The 19,258-nt window shown below is 56.6% G+C and overlaps 1 protein-coding gene and 1 pseudogene across 3 annotated transcripts in view; both read right to left on the reverse strand.

The window, feature by feature from the left end:
- Positions 1–19,002, reverse strand: part of Mdga1 (MAM domain containing glycosylphosphatidylinositol anchor 1) — a 61,278-nt gene extending 42,276 nt beyond the window's left edge. For 2 of the 3 annotated variants that reach the window (XM_052744482.1, XM_052744481.1), the window contains exon 1: positions 17,644–19,002. In XM_052744482.1, coding sequence (XP_052600442.1) covers positions 17,644–18,880 — 1,237 coding nt within the window. In that variant the 5' untranslated portion in view covers positions 18,881–19,002. Of the gene's footprint in view, positions 1–15,368; positions 15,768–17,643 lie in introns of those variants that run through there. The other variant, XM_052744484.1, reaches the window with a different exon arrangement.
- On the reverse strand, positions 2,943–6,920 carry LOC128114466 (XK-related protein 8-like; annotated as a pseudogene).
- Positions 19,003–19,258: the final 256 nt, after the last annotated feature.

Here is a 19,258-nt window from a genome sequence, read left to right on the forward strand (position 1 = left end):
TTTCAACCACCGGCCGGATCGTCTGACAAGGAAGGGTTTATTCCGGCTCACAGTCCATTTTGGTGGGGAAAGTCACGGCGGTGGGAGCGTGGGGCAGCTGGTCACACGACGTCCACAGTCAGAGCAGAGAGAGGTGCACCCTTCCTGCCTTTCGTTCACTCTGGATTCCAGCCCCTGTTAGTGCTGCCTGTCTTCAGGCCGGGGTCTTCCTCCTCAGTTAAGCCTTTCTGGAACTATCTCCTGACACAGCCAAGAGGCGCGCCTCCTCGGTGCTCCAATGCCGGCTGACACCGGAGGTCAGCCACCGTGGGAGTCGTGTCCTGTCCTCTGCTCCCTCTTACCTCGCCATCTACTGCCCTTCTGAGCCCAACCACACCGTTCTTCAAGCAGGCCAAGTCACTCTTACCTCTCGACCTCTGCCCTGTCATTGCTCTGCTGGGGGAGGTATCCCCGACTTTCCAGAGCCCTCTCCAGCACTTCCTTCCAAGGGGCCTTCCCTGGGTACCCCATTTACAGCCACAGCCCTTCCCTGACTTTGTGGGTTGGGTTTTTTTTTGTATATAGCTCACCAGGGGTTGGAGAGCTGGCTCAGCAGCTAAGAGCGCTTGATGATCTTGCAGAGGACCCAAGTTCAATACCTAGCACTCACATCAGGTGGCTCACAACTGCCTGGAACCCCAGTTCCAGGGGATCTGCACCCTCTTCTGGCCTCCATGGATACCTATACTCACACACACATACACACAGAGAGACACAAATACATGCACATAATATTTTAAAAAGAAATAAAATCCATCCGCACCCAACTATTTTTTTTTGTTCTCTCTCTGTATCCTTTCAAAGCAAACACTCCCAGGGAGGGAACATACGTTAAATATCTAAAAGGACATGCCATCTTCTTCCAAGAGTCAGTTCAAAAACCCAGAGTCTAGGAATGTATTCTCTTTAGCATCCAGTATATTTATAAATCCAGAAATACAATACCTGCCCTCCTCTTTAAGCATGCTCTTATTGGTTGTGTTTTATTTTTTCCTTCCTCCATTACTGAAAGGTTTCTTTCCCTTTTTCTGGCTGTAAATGGCACAAACCGTGGGATCTGATTATAATGCTATGCTTCAAAACAACCTGTAAATGACTGGGTGGGTGGGCGAAGGGTGAAGGATTTGCTCCTGAGGGCTGAGGGCTCCACAGGGGACGGCTGTGGATATGACATGGAGCGGGCCAGCTTTCAGGAAGGAAAGGTGAAGGGTGGCGTTTACGGTGACAGAGAGGTGGCTGGTGGGTCTGGGTGAGGCAGAGGAACGGGAATGCTGAGGGTTATGTTTAGACATGAGGATGGTAGCAGGAACCCTGCCACCTTTCTCCCTTCCAGGGCCACCGAGCAAATGGGAACTGTGGCTGCTTTCTATTCTCTCTCTCTCTCTCTCATTAAACCTCCCTGGACCAGGCACTGGGCTGACGACAGCTCAGCACACATCAATTCTCCTCATGGGTAGGGAAACTGAGGCACAGGGGAACTAAAATCCTGCCCAAGTTTTCACATGGCTGAGGCGGGACCGGAACTCAGGCTCCATTTCCAGAAGGTTCTGCAGCTTCCCTTCAGCCCACACGGCCCCACCGCACTCCCCACCCTGAGCAAGAGAAACATCATTCACCCACTGTGGGTATATTTAGTTATGTGGTGCTGAAATTAGGCCCTGGTGGTGTCACCTGAGCCTGGCAAGTCATGTGTGACAGCTGACCTCAGAGTTGCGAGCCGCTGACACCTCAGTGTGAAGATCTTCTCCCATCGTGCCCTCCCTGGGGCCCTGAAGGAGGAAGTAAGCAGTGGAGGAGGGAGGGAGCACCCTGCCTGTGGGGCCACTTGGTCAACTCTTCCCAGAAGCCTCCTCTCTGGTTGCCATGGCACCACTCCTGGGAGGCCCCAGTCTGACAGGGCCGGTGCGTGGAGTCTCTGGAGAAGGGGCTGCAGTGGCCCCAGTCCTGAAACTTCAGTCGTCAGGGTCTCCTCATTCAGAAGAAAGATGCTGCTCTCTGGGGCCGTGGGGGCCGGGAGAGGACCAGGCAGACGGCTGAGGGGACAAGGCTGAGGGGACAAGGTGTGTACAAGAGCAAAAGGAACGATGGGGAGAAACTGAGGTAGATGGGGGAAAGTGGGAATTTGGCTTCTCTGGCCCAGTGACCAGAAAACAGTAGGCGCTTAACAAATGTTGGGGGAAGAAGGTTTTTTTTCTCTCTTGAGGCAGGTCTCAGGTAGCCCGGCTGGCCTTGAACTCACTAAGGAGCCAAGATGACTGAACTCCTGAATCTCCTGCTTCTACCTCCCAAGTGGTGAAATCACAGGCATGACCATACACCCCGTTTGTGCCCTTTTGGGGAGCTAAGCAGGCAAGCATTCCACCAACTACCCTACATCCCCAGCCCTGGAAGCAGAGATTATTGAAGGGGCTTGAGACTCCCTGGCTAGGTCACCAGCAAAACCTTTGCTCTGACCAGGCCCAAAGTAGGAGCCTAAGTCAGGAAATTAGGTGCAGAGGAGGCCTAAGGTGCCCTTTGAGCCATGACTATTCCCAAACAGTTGTTGGCCACGGAACTTCAGAAGGCAGCCCCACCCCCACCCCAGCCCTATATCGCCTACTGCTGGGCCCAGCTGGGGGCACTGTGGTCCTGCACCAGCCCAGCCTCTTTCCTGGCAAGGGTGTCCTGGGTGAGCACACGCCGGGGGCCGGGCACAGGGCCCGGTGCCTGGGAATGAGGCTCTGGCGGGTGGCTTTGTGTTTTTGTGGAAACCAAACCCACAACCAAGCCAGGCAGCCAAGCAAAGCCTGCCGGGAAGGCTGGCAGGCCTCCCTCCCAGCCCCCCCCCCCAGAAAGCCCCCCCCCAGGAACTACGGATGGCACCAGCTGCCACCCTGGCTGGCACAGGAGACCCAGTGGACAAGGCCTGGGTCCAGCTCTGGCCTCCCAGCCTGACCCCCTTCTCCCTGGAATAAACTGGAATAGAAATGAGAGGGAATCGCTCTCCTCTGTTTGAACAAATTGCTATGGATCCCTCCCTGTCTCAGGTCAGGGCTCGCAATGGGGGATATTTTCACTTGCCGACTGCTAATAGACTCAGGAGAAGCTGCTGGATCGATTGTGGCCGGGAAAATTAGCCATGAGCTCCGGGCCAGCCTCGGCCTGCCCCTGCCCCCCCACTCCAGGCCTCTTGGAGGGGAGAGAGGAGGGGGCCTCGGTCCAGCAGGGACCAAAGCCAGGAACAGACAGACTGAACCCGGGGTGCTGGGGCTGAGCCTGGTGGCTGCCAGGAACCACACAGGTCTGTTGGAGGGCTGGGGACAAAGGTGGCTGCTCAGAACCCCTGAGGAGGTCCCCAGGGCACACCCAGTGCACACACGCATTCATCTGTGTGCAGCACCAGTGCACCTACTCACACATGCCCGCCAGATTTTCATGTGTGTGAGAGAGAGAGATAAGAGGCTCTGGTGTGAGGTAGCAAGATCCTGTCAGGGTCCACAGTGAGAAACACTTGCCCATCGCAAGTTCATCTCCAACAGAATGGGGGAGGGAGATGGCCAGCTCCTGTGCTAGCTCCCTCCCTCAGCTCCTCCCACAGTGACAGGAAAGAAGTGACCCACCCAGGGTGTTCTGATTAGGAGACCCAGGAGCCAGAACCTACTGGCCCCACCATGAGGCTTGCGCCCGGGGACCACATTGTCTGGAGAAGGTAGGGTGGAGCTTGAGGTAGCCTCTAAATGTCCCAGGAGTGAGGTGGTTTGACAAGCCACTCACCTGCTGGCTATTCTGCCATATCAAGCACGTACATGCACACGTACACACACGCACACCCATCACATCTCAGTCAGTGTTGGCCCAGGTCCCACTGAGGAGACAGAGCAGGCCACAGGCTTACACCTAGCCACCAGTTTCTGCTTCTGAAGGATGGAGTTAAAAGACCAGCTCACCTCCCAGCCGTCGACCTCTAACCTCTGTGGGTTTGAGCTGGGTCTAGCACTTGCTGGGTGTTACCCAGCACGTGCTCACTAAATGCTAAATTCATCTCGGGTCCCAGTTGCAAGCACCCCAAAAGGCCAGAGGTGTTCCTCTGTGGTCCTTGGAAATGCTCCAGTTGTAAGGGCTACAGGGCAGCAAACTCCTCGAGGGCATGGACAGAAAAAAGTACCCTGGAAATCCCTGCTTGTCCTCACTATTCTCTTAACCTGTGTCCTTCAGGGACAAGCCCCGCCTCCATCTTCCAGAAAGGTCTAGGACAGTAGTTCTCAACCTATAGGTCTTGACCCCTTTGGGCAGACAACCCTTTCACAGGAGTGGCCTAAGACCATCTGCATATCAGATACTTACGTCATGATTCAGAACAGTAGCAAAATTACAGTTATGAAGTAGCAAGGAAAACAGTTTTATGGTTGGGGTCACCACAACACGATGAACTCTTATTAAAGGGTCGCAGCGTCAGGAAGGTTGAGAACCACTGGTTTAGGGGAAACCCACACACTGGGATTTAATGAGTAGCTCACTCTGGAGAGAGTCTTGAGCCTAGGGCCCTCCAGCTCAGCAAACCAGGCTGACTTGTATATGATTGGCCTTTGGCCCTTCCAAGGCCCAGCTTTCCACATCTTCCTTACTGGCTGAGTCAGAACCTGCCTCGAAGGACTCCACCTCTCCAACCTCGGGCAGAGAAGCCTCCACTTTGACCTTGGGGAAGAAGTTGTGTGCTAACGGAGTGGCCCGCCTGTTAACAAAGCAGCTTAGGCTGTTTTGAAGGAAGGAGACTTCGGACCCCATCCACATGGTTAGGCTCCCAGTGGCAGGGAGGGTGCAGCCAGAGGCAGTAGGTCAGTCCCAGGAGGAAGCAGGCTCCTCCGATAATCAACCACATCGGCAAGAAGGTCCCACTAGGCAGCCAGGTGCTCTGTGTCACCCAGGTGCTGACCAGCAGCATACTGTCACTGAGGATGAAGATCAGGTGGATGATGGACCGGCCTCGGGTGCGGCCCCCAGCCACACTGAACCAGGAGAAATAAAGGATGATTGCCACCCTCCCCCGGTACAGCCACTCAGAGTTGGGGTTTGGCATAAATGTTGTGCTTTAAAGCCAGACCCGGAACAACAGTACCGGCCACAGGCTGAGGAAATGCAGGGCTACGTAGCAGGGGAAAGGAGCTGAGAAGAGGGCAATGGCAAAGATTCGGGGCCCCAACAGCAGCAGGTTCCACAGGAAGCAGATGGCAGAGGAGCTCCAGCCCGGGCGAGGCTTAGAGCGAAGACAAGTACACAAGGCCCGGTGGTAGTCCAGCAGTGCCCATGAGATGCCCAGGGAGGATGAGCTGATGCTAAACTCTGTACAGATAGCCCAGCTGCAACAGATGCAGCAGCGCCAGGAAACTACTTGAGGGCTGTGACCCATGCAACTTGGTGAGGTGGGAGGTCAGCCAGACCCAGCAGCACCAGCACCAGCGCGGCCCACAGGTAACGGCCACTGAGCTCCTACTGGACAGGGTGCCCACCAGGCCCACGACCAGGTCTGAGAACACAGAGGAGAGTAGCGACAAAGGCATGGCCCACTCTAGCCAGCCTCACAACTCCAGCCCAGCTAGCTCAGTCAATAGAGCATGAGACTCTTAATCTCAAGGTCATGGGTTCGTGCCCCACATTGGGCGCCAAGACAAAAAAAAACGGGAAATGTAGTGGTATTTGCTCCGTCCATGACCTTGGGCTATAGGGCCCAAAGGAGGCGGTGCTTCTTGCTTGCTGTGACCTCTTAAAAGGTCACGGGCGGAGCAAATACCACTAAACTGGCTCCATCCACCAAGGGCGATGGAGAGGTACCTGCTGTCAGTCCCCCACGTCTCCCTAGCCATTTCAGTGGCCATCCATCTAGCTCCTAGCTGCTAGCACCTGCCGTCCCGGGGCGTCTGACACCATCCTGGCCACTACAGCCAGTGTTCCTAGGTGCCCAGTGGGCTCAGAGTGCAAGTCCTACCGTGGTGGAACAGCTTGGCCAATGGAGCAGGAGTGGGTGTGTCCCCACCCCAGGAGCAGAGGCAGATATGAACCAGAGCTCTCCAGGACGACACAGGGCAACCGGTTTAATCAGACTCCTCAAGGGGGAGGGGGCCCCTCGTTTCCCTAGCATACTTCTCTGCTTCTCGACCCAGGCCACCTAAAGCCACAGCTCCTACGGTGGGTGGGTGTCCCCTCACCCCCCCACTAAAGCACCATGACCTTAACCCAGAGTTGACACTCTGCCCTAACCACTCCCTCCTTTACCCTAAACATTGCCCCTGGATACCCTCATGCCTGAATCCACCTACCCATTAGGCCTGAGCCTCAGGGCCTGGGTCACATGAGGCCATAGTAGTGTGGCTGAGTCCTGCCTGCCACACCCTCCGGCGCTTCTGCACCTGCCCCATGGGGAGCCAGGCCTCACTGGTGCAGGAAGCTAACCCGACCTTCCCCCAAGGTCCCCTGCATTTTACTGGAGCATTAGAATCAGACCCAAGGGATCAGGCCGCTGGAATTCAGTTCCCTCCCGTTCTGCCCTCCCAGGATTCTACTCGGAGACAGAGAAATGAGCCTCCGTCTAGGCAAGAAGAGGTTCGGGGCCAAGGACAGATTCAAGTTCAGCACAGCAAGCCGATATAAAGTCAGACAGTGAGAAGAACTTCCCCAAATGAAGGCCCAAAGAAAGACACGGCAAATTGTAGCGGGGCTTCATGATCTCACAAGACAGCGGGCTCCCCCAGAAGTCGGCAAATGAATTTGGTCACCTCAGAAGAACTTCCCAGCCCATAGCCTTCAGTGTCTGAAAGCCAGGAGGCTGCTACTCCCCAGGCCACAGGGTTCAGGCTGAAATGGACTCCCTGGAGAGCCTCCGAGCCTGGGAGTGGGGGTGGGGGTGGGGGTGGGGGTCTGGGAGGGGAGGGGTCACAGCCTCAGGCAGGTAGGAGACCAGGAGAGACTCCCACAGGAATGTTTGGGTGACTCCGGGCAAGTCACTTGCCCACTCTGGTCTCGGTCTTCTCCTGAGTGAGGTTGGCAGAGTGGGTGAAAGAGGGCCCAGTGTGCCCACTCACACCATTCAGACCTCCGCAGTCAGGAAATGCCCACTCACACCATTCAGACCTCCGCAGTCAGGAAATGCCCACTCACACCATTCAGACCTCCTCAGTCAGGAAATGGCAGGTGGGGAAAAGATGGTTCAATGGCCTCAAGTCTCCTCCTACACTGAATCTCAGAGATCCCCATCTGGGTCACAGGGGGTCACAGGAGGCCACAGGGGGATGGCTAAGTCCTGCCCCGCCACACCCTGTTGGGACCCTCTACACTACTTGGAAAAGCCAGGCTTGTGAGGGGAAGAGGGCTCAGTGGTTAAGAGTACTGGCTGCCCTAGCAGAGGACCAAGTTCAGTTCCCAGCACCCACATCGGGCAGCTCACAACCACCTATAACTCCAGCTCCAGGGCATGTGGAACCCCTATCCCAGCTTCCAAAGGTGCCTGTCCTTGTGTGTGTATACACACAGACACATAGCCAAAAAATAAAATCATTTAAAAAGATAAAGCCAGACATGCCTATAGTCACAGCCCTGGGGAGGCAGAGACAGGCAGGTCCTCGGGGCTTGCCGGCCAGCCTGTCTAGCCAGTCAGTGTGCCCAGTGCCCAGTGCCCAGTGGGTCCAGGAGAGACCCTGTCTCAAAAGTTAAAGTGGAGAGCAGCAGAGGGCACCTGACATTGGCCTCTGGACTCCAACGCACAGGAATCCAGTTATAGGACAGGCAGGCGACTAAGTGGAGATCGATGTAGCAGGAATCTTAGATGGTCTCGCCAGTTCCTCAGCTGATCCTGTTTCCTCAGACTGGAAGCCTCTGAGTCCTCATCCAGAATGGGTCTCAGCTGAACCACTGCTCGAAAGCCTGAAAGCTTAACCAGCCAAAAGCTTCTAGTTTCTGGTCTTCACGCCTTATATACCTTTCTGCTTTCTGCCATCACTCCCTGGGATTAAAGGCTCGCTTTCTGGGATTAAAGGTGTGTGTCATCATGCCTGGCTGTATCCTTGAACACACAGAGATCCAGGTGGATCTCTGCCTCTGGAATGCTAGGATTAAAGGCGTGTGCTACCACTGCCTATCCTCTATGTTTAATATCGTGGCTGTTCCCGTTCTCTGACCCCGGATAAGTTTATTAGCGTGCACAATATTTCAGGGAACACAATACCACCACAGATTGGTGTCTAGCTGGTCACCTATCCACCTCCATCCTGTCGTGTGTGTGTGTGTGTGTGTGTGTGTGTGTGTGTACACTCATTCCAAGGTGAGCTTGTGGAGGTCAAAGGGTAACTTTGAGTGAGTTCTCTCCTTCCATCACGTGGGACCTGCGGGTTGAACTCAGGCTTGGTGGCAAGTGTCTTTACCTGCTGAGCCACCTCACTGACCCCATGTGTGTCTTTCTATGGAACTCCTGTACTTCTGCAGACAGGAATGCGCCCACCTCAGCCTCCCTTACAGTTAAAATGGCCAGGGCACTCAAGGATGCCCAATGTAAACAGAAGCCACCCAGGAGCTTCTGGGAAGTCTCCTTAAAGGAAGTTGGGCCAAAATCATCAGATGTGATGATTTAACTGTGAGTAATGCAACTCAGGCACTGGGAATTGCTGAAGTGTCCTGGGTTATCTCATGTGCAATCAAATCCAAGGACTACTGTTTAGGCAGGGCCCCAAGGTGGGAGGAGCCTGGAGGACCTCTGGACCTGAGGAGCCAGAGACAGAAGCCTCAGTGTTTCATAGCCAAATGTGGTCCCTGGAGGACTGGAGGGCTCCTCATGCTGCTTCAAGAATCAACCCCACCCCCACCCCCACCCCCACCCCACCCCAAAGAAAAACTAGGGAACAAACCACCTCAGCACTGCTCAAACTGCCTGGCACTTGGGGTGTACGAAGTTTGGCATTAGGTGACTTTGAGTTCAAATCCCAGCTCTACCATCTACCTGCCAACTGTAGGACCTTGGTATGTCACTCAGCCTGACCCCCAACCTTTGCACTTGGAAAATGAGGCCTGTGGGGGAGATTCTTAGGGACATGCAGCACTCATCAACCTTTCAGCCCTTAGCTGGTTTGGGATGTGGTTAAGAGCAGGGATAAGGTGCTATCCTGATGCCCTGGCCTGAGCCTTCTGTGAGAATCATGCAAGCAGAAAGGCTCCATCCAGCTGGTGGCTTCAGGGGTAATAAGTGGCCTGCATGAAAGCCCCCAGGGTCCAGCGGAGCTTGGCTGAAACCCAGCTTGGGCGGTGGCCTGGACAATGCCCTGGAGGCATCCCAGGGAGAAGATGCGGTTTGGCCTGACTTAGCCTAATGTGTCTACACCCACTGGGCTGCTCCAGCCAGCCTCTCTGTCAAAGCACCAATTACAGGGCTCCCAGCCACAGCTTCCATCTGCGGAGCTCCTGCAGGGGAGAGTCCAGGCAGAGCGCGGCCTGCACTGGGGGTAAACTCCCGGATGGCTTTAATATGCCACCTCACGGCTTCCAACCCACCAGATAATCCCAGCATCTTGGCTGACTCTGGTGCTGGAAGGGAACCAAAGAGAGCTTGGGGTACCCTCTCCCAAACCACAAGGTCACCACCCATCCCAAAGCCTCAACTTCTACTAGATACAAGCTGAGCTCAGGTTAGAGACGCAGCCACTTCAGGTCTTCCAAATTTCTCAAACGAACACTGCTGCTTCCACACAGCACACACACAGGGACCTCCCCCAGAATGCTGCCACCGCCTCTGCTCCTGCAAAACCCTATAATTCACCTCAGGAGCTGGCAAAATACCGGCATTACATTGATGCTTCCCCGTGACCCCAGTACCTTCCAGACAGGGAAACGGAGGCTCTCCTTGAAGAGAGGCCCTGCCTTCCTCCTTATTGCCCCTGTAACGCCAAGACCAATCCATGTGCCACCAGCGTCTGTCACTGTCATGAGGGCTCTGATAGAAACACAGCCTAGATCTACATTTCCCCCCAGAGCCTCCCCGGGAGAGTTGGGGAGCCCCCATCCCTCCGTGGGCTCTGAAGCACCTCCTCTTCTCCCTCCCACAGTGCCCCCCTCAACCCTGTCCCTGGCTTCCCATCTCTTCTCAGTCCCTCTCTGACATCCCCTCCCTCCTGACATCCACTTTCTCTTCCCTCTCCCCTCTCTCCGGACATGGGACCCTGGCCTCAGCCCAGGGCCCCCCCGCAGACGCGTACCTTTCCCTGGTGAAGTCCATCTTGTTTGGTGGACATAGACCAAGGTGCACAGTCACCTCTTCTGAGCTGCGATCTCCTCACATCAGCCTCCCTGCCACACAGCCTATACACAAAGCCGACCTTCAAAACCACACTCAGTGGCTGGGCACACAGCTCAGCTGGTGGAGGCCTTGCCTAGCTTGCACGAAGCCCGAAGCCCGAGTTCAGTCCCCAGCATAAATGCGGCATGATGGGATACGACGGTAACCCCAGTACTCCCAGCGCTTGGCAGGTAAAGGTGGGAAAAGCAGAAGTTCAAGGTCATTCCTGGCTATATAGCCAGCCTGTCTCAAAACCACCCCGCCCCCGCCCCCCCACCCCCGCCCCCCAGTCATTAAAGCTCTTTGTCAGGCTTTGTTTGCTGTCTGCCCTGACAGAAGGCTGGCCCAGGGCAGAGCCTCTTCTCGGGCTTCATTCTGGGGCAGGATCGAGCAGCAATTCAGAAGCCCGGGCCCTTACCCTCTTCACTCTCCTGCCCCAAATCTGCCTAATCAACAGCTTTTTTTTTTTTTTTTTTTTTTTTTTTGGTTTTTCGAGACAGGGTTTCTCTGTGTAGCTTTGCGCCTTTCCTGGGACTCACTTGGTAGCCCAGGCTGGCCTTGAACTCATAGAGATCCGCCTGGCTCTGCCTCCCGAGTGCTGGGATTAAAGGCGTGCGCCACCACCGCCCGGCAACAGCTTTTTTTATTCTTCCCACTGTGAGCCCGATCCCCAACTGCCAACTGTAGGCTGCCGCCGTCAGCTCCTGTCCCCACGGGATCTCTTTCCCGGCCCGGCTCTGGGGTTCATGATGGAGATCTGCAATATCTCTAACTCACCCGCCTCCCCTCCTGTGTTCTGTTAGGACTCTGTTAGGACACTGCCCACTGTGTTCCTCATATGCTCAAACCCCTTCCATCGTGCCCAATCCCACTTTACACTCGGAAGTCCTTACACAGCCTTGAATACTTCAAACACTCATCCTTCAATACTTCAAACTAATTGTTGACCCCGTCTGCTACATACCCACCTCCTCCGGTTCATTCTCGTCCCCACAACGGACTCCTCGATTTTTGTTCTAACAAGCCAGGCCCGTCCTTACCCCAGGGCCATCGCCCTGGCTGTTCCTCTGCCTGGAATATTTCCTGGAGATACCCATGAAGCCTCTGCTTTGGGGACACCTCCAGGGGGAAGCCCCCGACCCCAGCCACCATGTACGAACTTGACCCACAGTGTCTCCACTCAGTCCCCTTGTCTGCACGACACACCTGTCAGTAAGGTGCATTGTATTCACGTTCTCATGTTTGCGGACAGTTGCTCCCTCCACGGGCATGTAAACCTTAGGAGAAACAAGAGCTGACCACCATCCCCAATCCTGCTACAAAGCCGGTCCCTTCTCCCAGCAACTGAGTCAGGCCAAAACTCACGCCATCTCTGCCCCCCGCCCCCAAGGGTCCAGAAAGTCTCTCCACACCGCCCCCTCAAGAACACTAAACACCACCGTCTCCCCAGCCAAGACTCTCCTGCCCATTTCCCCAACCCGTCATTCCAGCGCGGCCTCCATCACAGGCTTTGCAGTCCACATCTCTGGGCCCCTTCCAGGGCCTGCAACTTCGTCTCTCCCAACCTCTTGGCTTCCTCAAGGGTGAAATGGACTGAGGAGTCTGTCTTTCCGGGAGGCTTGGTACAAGCTAGAGACAGTAATGCATATTCATGATCTCTGTCACTATTATTATTATTACTATCCTTTGGCATTTCCAATCCTCACAACCTTGACTTCCTGTCAACCAATACCTAACCAACAGACAAACCCTCCCCATGCCCAGGGTCTTCAGCTCTGTATACCCTCTGCCAGAGACAGCCTCCCCAGGCCTGATGACCAAGGCTGGTCCAATCTCTGTCTTCCACAAGCCCTGAGAGGTGACTTTTCCATTCTCCTGCATGCCTCACGTTGTCCTTGCCTTGAGGGATTTATCGAATCTCTGTGGAACTATTCCCTCCCTCTCCTGACTCATGTCCAGCAGCCCCATGGTGCCCCAAACCAGCTTTACCAGAGGTAAGACGCGGTAGATGCCGAAAAGATTCACCTCTCATTATCCTTACTCCTACCCAGAAGGCCCACGGGACCAACGCTGGGGGTCCCCCTTCTTACCAACTGTGCCGCACTGAGCAGGTCACCTACATCCTTGGAACCTCGGTTCAATGACGAAGACAGTCCCCACCATGGACTGCCTTCTCAGAATATCATGGGAAATATTAAGTCTTAGCCATAGTCAGGCCAAGACTTGGCAGGGCATGGGGTACCACCATGCTGGTGAGGGACCATCAGCTTCACCAAGCATCCTCCCTGAAAGGGGTCACTCTCTCCTATGTACTAAAAGACACAGGAAGAGCCATACCCAACGCGTGGAGGCTGAATCTCCCTTTTTTTATACTTTGTTTTGCATGTGTTATCCAGTCTTAGGGAAAAGAAGAATCCATTGTTTAAAAAAAATAGAAAAAGATTCATTCTTCTGAGCTAAGCATGGCTCTTGACAGCCTTCTGCATCAGCTATTAAATGCCACGTGGGCCCTTAGTCTTCAGGGGGAAAGGAGATGCTGCCCTGGGACCCTGTGGGGCAATTGTGCAGGGGCGTCAAACCCCTCCCGCGACACAACCCCCTAGAGTCGCAGCCCCACAAGCTCAGCTGAGCCCCTACAAAGTTCTCACCTGACCTACAGAAGAATTGAGTTATCTTGAAAACGCAGAAAGTGTGGCTTTATCCGTGGTGGGCGCCCTTGGATTCCGAGGCAGGTATGTGGGAGTTGGAGAGAGCCCCCTTCCACCTAAGGCTGGGGAATCAGTCCCCTTCTTCTGGGATAGGGCAAGGAGGCCAGCAAGGGGAGGCAGCGATGTGGTGGCCAAGCCCGCCCCCTGCTGGCAATGTCCGGAAGAGCAGCACACGCTTTCCACCGCAGGGCCCACAGGGATTTACACCCCGACCTCTCGGACACACAGGCATGGGGACCGACTCAGATTGGGGTGTCTGGACAGGGAGAAGGTGAAGCGGAGCTCTTGCTAGAATGAGAGACCGAGATGCCATCTCCAGTCTCCCAAACTTTCCTGGGTGGGGTACCTTCTGGTCCAATCTCTCTGAACCCAGTCACAGAAAGAGGCATCAACGTGGCTGTGGGGAAAGGGTTGAGAAGGAGGGATCCTCCCGTGTCCTACCTTGGCTTTCCTACTCCAAGGCCCCCTCCGTGCCTCTTGGGCAACCAGGAGAAGCCAGCCCTGCTACCATGGCCTGATTTCCACTCCCACCCCAGGTATCGATCTTCTGCATCATTCATTTGCCAGGCCTTGGCGGCTGTGATTAGCTCCCTCCACCTCCCCACGGAGCTCCCCGCCCATCCCTCCATGTTCCAGCAAAGCAAAGCTAATACGGGGCTCTAAATGAGGCTTTACCACCCGGCAGCAGCAGCAGCTCAGAGACAGACCTGGCCAATTACATGTAGGCCCCTCCGACAGTCCCAGCCCACCCCTCGAGGGTGCTCTCCTGGCTCCTACAATCCCTTCCAATCTCGCTTCCCGATCCTAGAACTTCACCCAGGGATGATGCCCAGATGCCCAGCCTGCAGGGTAGGAAGGCACATTTGCTTGAAGTGGGGTGGGGAGGCAAACCAGGAAGAGATCTAGAGAATGACCCCGTGGGGAGTCCCCAGGCAGGGTTGGGGGGTTGTCAAAGGCAGCCCAGGCAAAGTAGCCTGGGTTTGTAGACACAAGACAATCTTTCCCTCGGGCAATGACTATAACGGAGAAGAAAAAGGAAGGAAAGTAGGAGAGGACCTTCTTGGGGATTTAGGAAAACCCAAGGCTGCTGCTGACTCTAGGGACAACCCGCTTCTGGAGGTGAGGCCTTCTCCAGGGAAGACCCTAGACAGACAGCCATTTTCAAGGCAGGGGTGTGGAACTCAGAGGGAAAAGTCCCAAGCGCCCCCCACCCACAGCAACACTCAGAAGCCCCACACTGGGAAATTCACTTCCCGAAATTCCTTCCCCACACTCCCCCGAGGAAGAGGGGGGGTGGGCTGACTTGGTGATAATTCTGTAAGCGATGTTGCTCTTGTCAAATTATTCAACATCTGTCTTCATGTTCCCACAAAAATTAGCATAGGATAGTAGTTTCTGATGACACCTTTGGTGAAATATTTTGACTTCCCCCAGTAAGTTGCAAACAACCTGTCTTAAGGATAATGTCACTTCCCACTCCTGCATATTAAATAATCCAGGGGTTTGTTGTGTTTTTGTAAGGAGCTGAATCCTGCTCACCGGCCCCTGCCTGGAAGTCTGACTGCTCTGATAGGGGGACAGGAAGCCAGGATAGAGGATGGGAAGCTTCTAACTCCGCCTTGATAGAGCGTCAGTCACCCCTCCTTTACCTGCCTACTGTCTTTGTCACAGAACTAGACCTCTGGGGCCAGCCTCAGACACACACACACACACACACACACACACACACACACACACACACAGGCCTGGCAGAAAGCAGATTACAGGATCCACCCTGTAAACAACAAAACTGGGCTAGAGATTGAGAATCGGGGAAGGAGGAGGCCCCGCTCCAAATGGACCATCTGGTCCCACACGCGGCCCACTGTAGCATCTGTGGCCCTAAAGAAGAGCAAAGCCACTTGGCCAGACTGAGAGGGCCTCCCCAGTCCTAGGCTGCTGATGGCAGGCTTTAGAGCTGGAGGGTGGACCCCAGCAGGATGCACGGCCTGGGGCTCCGAGCATCTGTCTCCCACCAGGATGTACTGACCCTCGCCCACACCAAAGGCCTCCATTCCGGTCCCTCCCTCTGCCTTGCCCTCACCCTCTTATGAGACTACCCTTCATCCTCAGCCCAGGCCTGGGGCAGAATGACAGCAGCGACTGAAGTCTATCCCCAGCACATACTAACACACTGCCTCCCTCCTCCACGCTAGCGCTAGCGAAACCCAGCACTTGGGTCTCTTCTCTCTTTTAGGGCTGCAAGCCTAGGGCCCCATGGCTCTCTTGAGCAGAAAGCTTCAACTAAAAGGCCTCTCTCTGTCTTGGTGAGTGACAAGCTCTGGAGACACCTGAGAATTTCATGAAGCATCTTCAACCTGCAGCTCTTCATCTACTCCATGAACCTCATCGGAGCTCCTGCGGGGTGCCAGGTACCACGCTGGGGCTGGAGGCTGCGGTGGATGGACATCTCCGTTCCTGCACACTACCATTCACTTGCTTCATCTGCTGTGGGGTGCAGAGGAATGGGTGGGGCAGAACAAGCCCTAGCTCTACCACCCTGCTTCTTGGGCCAGTCCCAACCCTGCTGGGGGTGTCGCCAGTGCCTGGAACACCACGAGGCACAGTGTCCCCCCAGCTTCCCTTTCTCCTGCTTCCCATCCAACTCCAAGAAGATTTCCCACGCAGCAGCAATCTCCCTGCAGCCCAGCCTCCCCCCCTGGAGCCAAGCTCTCCAAAAAGCAGATGCAAAGAACGCCACTGAAGAGCCAAGGGTGGACCCAGTGGACCTACCTTTCTTTGATTTGTAACAAGAGCAGCTGGGACCGGGGCACGTGAGAGATGGGAGAAACTAAAGAAAAGGGGAGGGCGCAGAGAAGGGAAAGGACAGGTCTCCAGAGACCACGGCCTGTGTTCCCTGACCTCTGTCCCCATTGTCGGGGCTCCTACGCAGGCCCGGAGAACTTTCCTTAAATGCACATGGGGCCACCCCGATGAAGAAAGACTTCATGGAGAACCCCAAACCAGATAGCCATGAGATGGGGTCGTCAGAGCGCCGGAGGAAGGGGCTGGTGGTAGTAGGCTGAGACCTCAAGAGGGTGTGTGAGCAGGTTGCAGTAGACCGTTTGGGGGTACTCCCTTCAAGGGAGCCGAGGCTAAGCTGCCGGTATCTTTGGTGATGCTGGAGAAAGGAGAACTCTGAGGCCTCTGGTATCTTCCTCTGTCCTAGACAGGGAGGACCCGTTTCATACCCTCCCCCCCACAATACATACAACCCCGCCTCTTGCAGCAGCCCTCCCTCCTGGCTGCCTTGTCTGGCCTATGCCAGGGGCCAGGCAGTAAGAGACACACAAACTAATTAAGAAAAGGAGTTTGGCTGGATGCCTGGGCTGGCCTCACCAGGGAATTAAGCCCAAGCCAGCTAGCTCTTGGAGCCCAGGGATGTATACTTTCCAGATACCCGCTCCCCAGGACGCTTCTTTCTCTTGCCAGGAACAGGCAGAGACCCAGGACCTAAAGCGAGTAGTCGGGGGGACATGGACTCTGTCACCCACACAGTACAGGTCCAACTCCCTCCACTCTCAAAGGGAATAATTAGATTCTTGGCCCCAGAGAAAGAGGGAGAATCCTGCGCCCCCCTCCCCAGCCACACATCATTAAAAAGTAACTACAAAGCCGACCCTGCGGTCAGGAGAAGGCAAAGTCAGGGCCATAGGCTCTAGGAATTGACTCTCTGTGCGGTGCACGTTGGGAGGACGACCCTGGCTGGGTAGTATTGAACCAAGGAGCCTTCGCTGGGAAAACCCACGGCATGAAGTGGAGAAAATGTGGCCAGAATACCCCTTGGCGCTACGGAGCGTTGGCTTGGTGATGCGGGAGTAGAGCTGCGTGGCGGGAGGCAGAGTTTAGACACGTAGCCGGATGGGTGCTAGCGGTGTTTGCGTTTCCTGAGGACGGTGACTGAACGTGTCTGTGTGTGCAAGCAGGCAGAAGGAAGCTAGGGCTGGGGTTCTGAGGTTGGGAACCAGGGAGAGCAAGAGCTGGCTCGGGAGAGGTCTGAAAAGGGATGCTGTGAACGGTAGGCGCCTGGGCTAGGGGATGCCCAGCATCGGCTCAGACCGTTAAGAAGCGAGAAGAGGCGGCCGAGCCGTGGCCACTGCCGGGAATGCGAGCCAGCCGCCCGGCCGCGGTGCTGGCGAGCATCTCGCCCGCCAGCCAGCCGCGCACAACTCCGGATCGCTTGCTTCCACTCGGGAGGCTGAGCCAGGGAAGGAAGAAGATTCGGTGGAAACCGCTGCTCCAGCCCAGAGCTTGGGCTCTTTCCGGGTCTCCCGAGCCCATTGGATTCTCCCAAGACTTCCAGATCACTCCAGCCCCTGGCAAGGTTTCAGAAAGCCGAGACCTCACCCTGGCACCCCCAGCTTCATGCCATACCCTAGGACCGGCTCCTGGGCTCGGGAGCAGGCTGCTCGGTCTCCTGGCGCCCGGGTGAGGGCGGGGACGCGGTCATCTACTCCAGAGTGCAAGCCCAGGGCTTCACCAAGGCCCGGCAGCGCGCACTTTGAGCAAGATCTTGCAAAGTTTCCGCGCGGCTCCGCCAGGGTGGAGCTGGACGCGGGCTCTTACCGTAGACTCCTTGTCCCCGACACTGGAAGGGGATCAGCGCCAGAAGTAGAAGGCAGGTCACCTCCATCTTCACGGCCAGTGCTTCATCCCCGCGAGGCGGCGCAGCCTGAAAGGCGGCGGGGGGGCGCATCCGCCGGGGCACCGCGATGCCCTCTGCCTTCCCTCCTTTTCCCTGAGACGCGACAGAGAGCGCAGCGACCGAGAGCAGGAGTCTGAGCAGGAGGCAACTGGGCTCTGTCCTCTTCCCACAGGGCGGCTGCCCGGGTGGGGACGCTGGGGGCGCTGGCCCAGACCCTGGTGCCTCTGCGCACCGGGCGCAGCAGCCAGCTCCCTGGTCCTGAAAGCTCGGCCACCTAGCAGCCCCGGGTCCCCAGGGCTGTCTGCCGAGGGTGCTGAGCGCGGGGGACCTCTCTGCTGCGGCGGCCGCGCTCGGATCCAACAGGCCACCGATGCCTGACAAACTTGTCGTTCCCCGCCCAGGGGACGCCCCTCGGTGGAGCCAGGCCGGGAGGTTAACCCGCTGGCTCCAGTCCTGCAGTGGGTGCGGAGGGCTCGGCAGCCAGACCCACGGGAGCGGGGCTAGGCGCCCTTTCCGGAGGCTGGGGCGCCCGGGGTCCCGGTCTTGTCGAGAGCGGGAGCAGCGAGGACCGGATTCGGCCCCGGGGCGAGCACTCCGGGTCCCCGGGTCCACGAAGTTGGCTGAGCCGCCGCCGAGGAATCCGAGGGAGGCGATCGCGTCCCGGCGCCCCCGCGGGAATCCGGAGAACGATTCCAAAGCAAGAGGGACCGCAGCCAGCAGGGGAAGGAGGAAAGTTTGAGTCCTTTGAAAATAATTCGCGCTCTTGCCGAGGCCGGGGCAGCAGCTCGGGAGCCGCCGGCCGCCTCCTGTCTCCGTGCTCCGCTCCCGCCGTCTGGCTGCGGCCGTGGCGCTCCCGGGCTCTGCGATCTCGGGAGAGCGGGGCTGCGCCGCGCCCCAAGTTGGGCGTCCCCGCCCCCCTCCCGGGGGCCTGGGCCCGAGGGGGCCCAAGCGGGCGGGGCCGGGCCGGGCTCCCGGGCACGGCGGCCACTCGGGCTCCGGGGCCGCGAGAGCGCTCCGCTCGCTCGGCAACTTGGGCTTCGCTGTGCTGCTTTCTGGTCCCTCCGAGCTTTTCATTCCGCGCTTCCTCCACCTCCTCCTCCCCACCACCACCACCACCCCGCCTCCCTCTCTCCCTCCTCCCTCTCTCCCTCCTCCCATCTCCGCGATCGGTCTCTCGCTCTCCCACCCTTTGTCGCTCGCTCTCCTGTTTGATTCCCCTCCAGTTAAAAAAAGGAGCCAATTAAAGGCAGCCCAGCTCGCCCGGCCCAGCCTCTGTCCAATTTCCTTGCTTCCCCCAGGACCAATTAGAGAAAACAAAACAGGGCTGGGGGGAAGCAGTCTCTCTCTCTCTCTCTCTCTCTCTCTCTCTCTCTCTCTCTCTCTCTCTCTCTCTCTCTCTCTCTCTCTCTCTCTCTCTCTCTCTCTCTCTCTCTCTCTCCTTCTCTCCTGCCCCCATCCCTCTCTCCCTCTCTCGCTATCTCCGCCTCCCCCACCAGCCCCCTGGCAGAAAAATGTCAGAAAGCAGCAACGGATCCA

The sequence above is a fragment of the Peromyscus californicus genome, unplaced genomic scaffold (assembly GCF_007827085.1).
Source record: "Peromyscus californicus insignis strain IS unplaced genomic scaffold, ASM782708v3 Scaffold_19__1_contigs__length_69161282, whole genome shotgun sequence".
Classification (NCBI taxonomy): domain Eukaryota; kingdom Metazoa; phylum Chordata; class Mammalia; order Rodentia; family Cricetidae; genus Peromyscus; species Peromyscus californicus.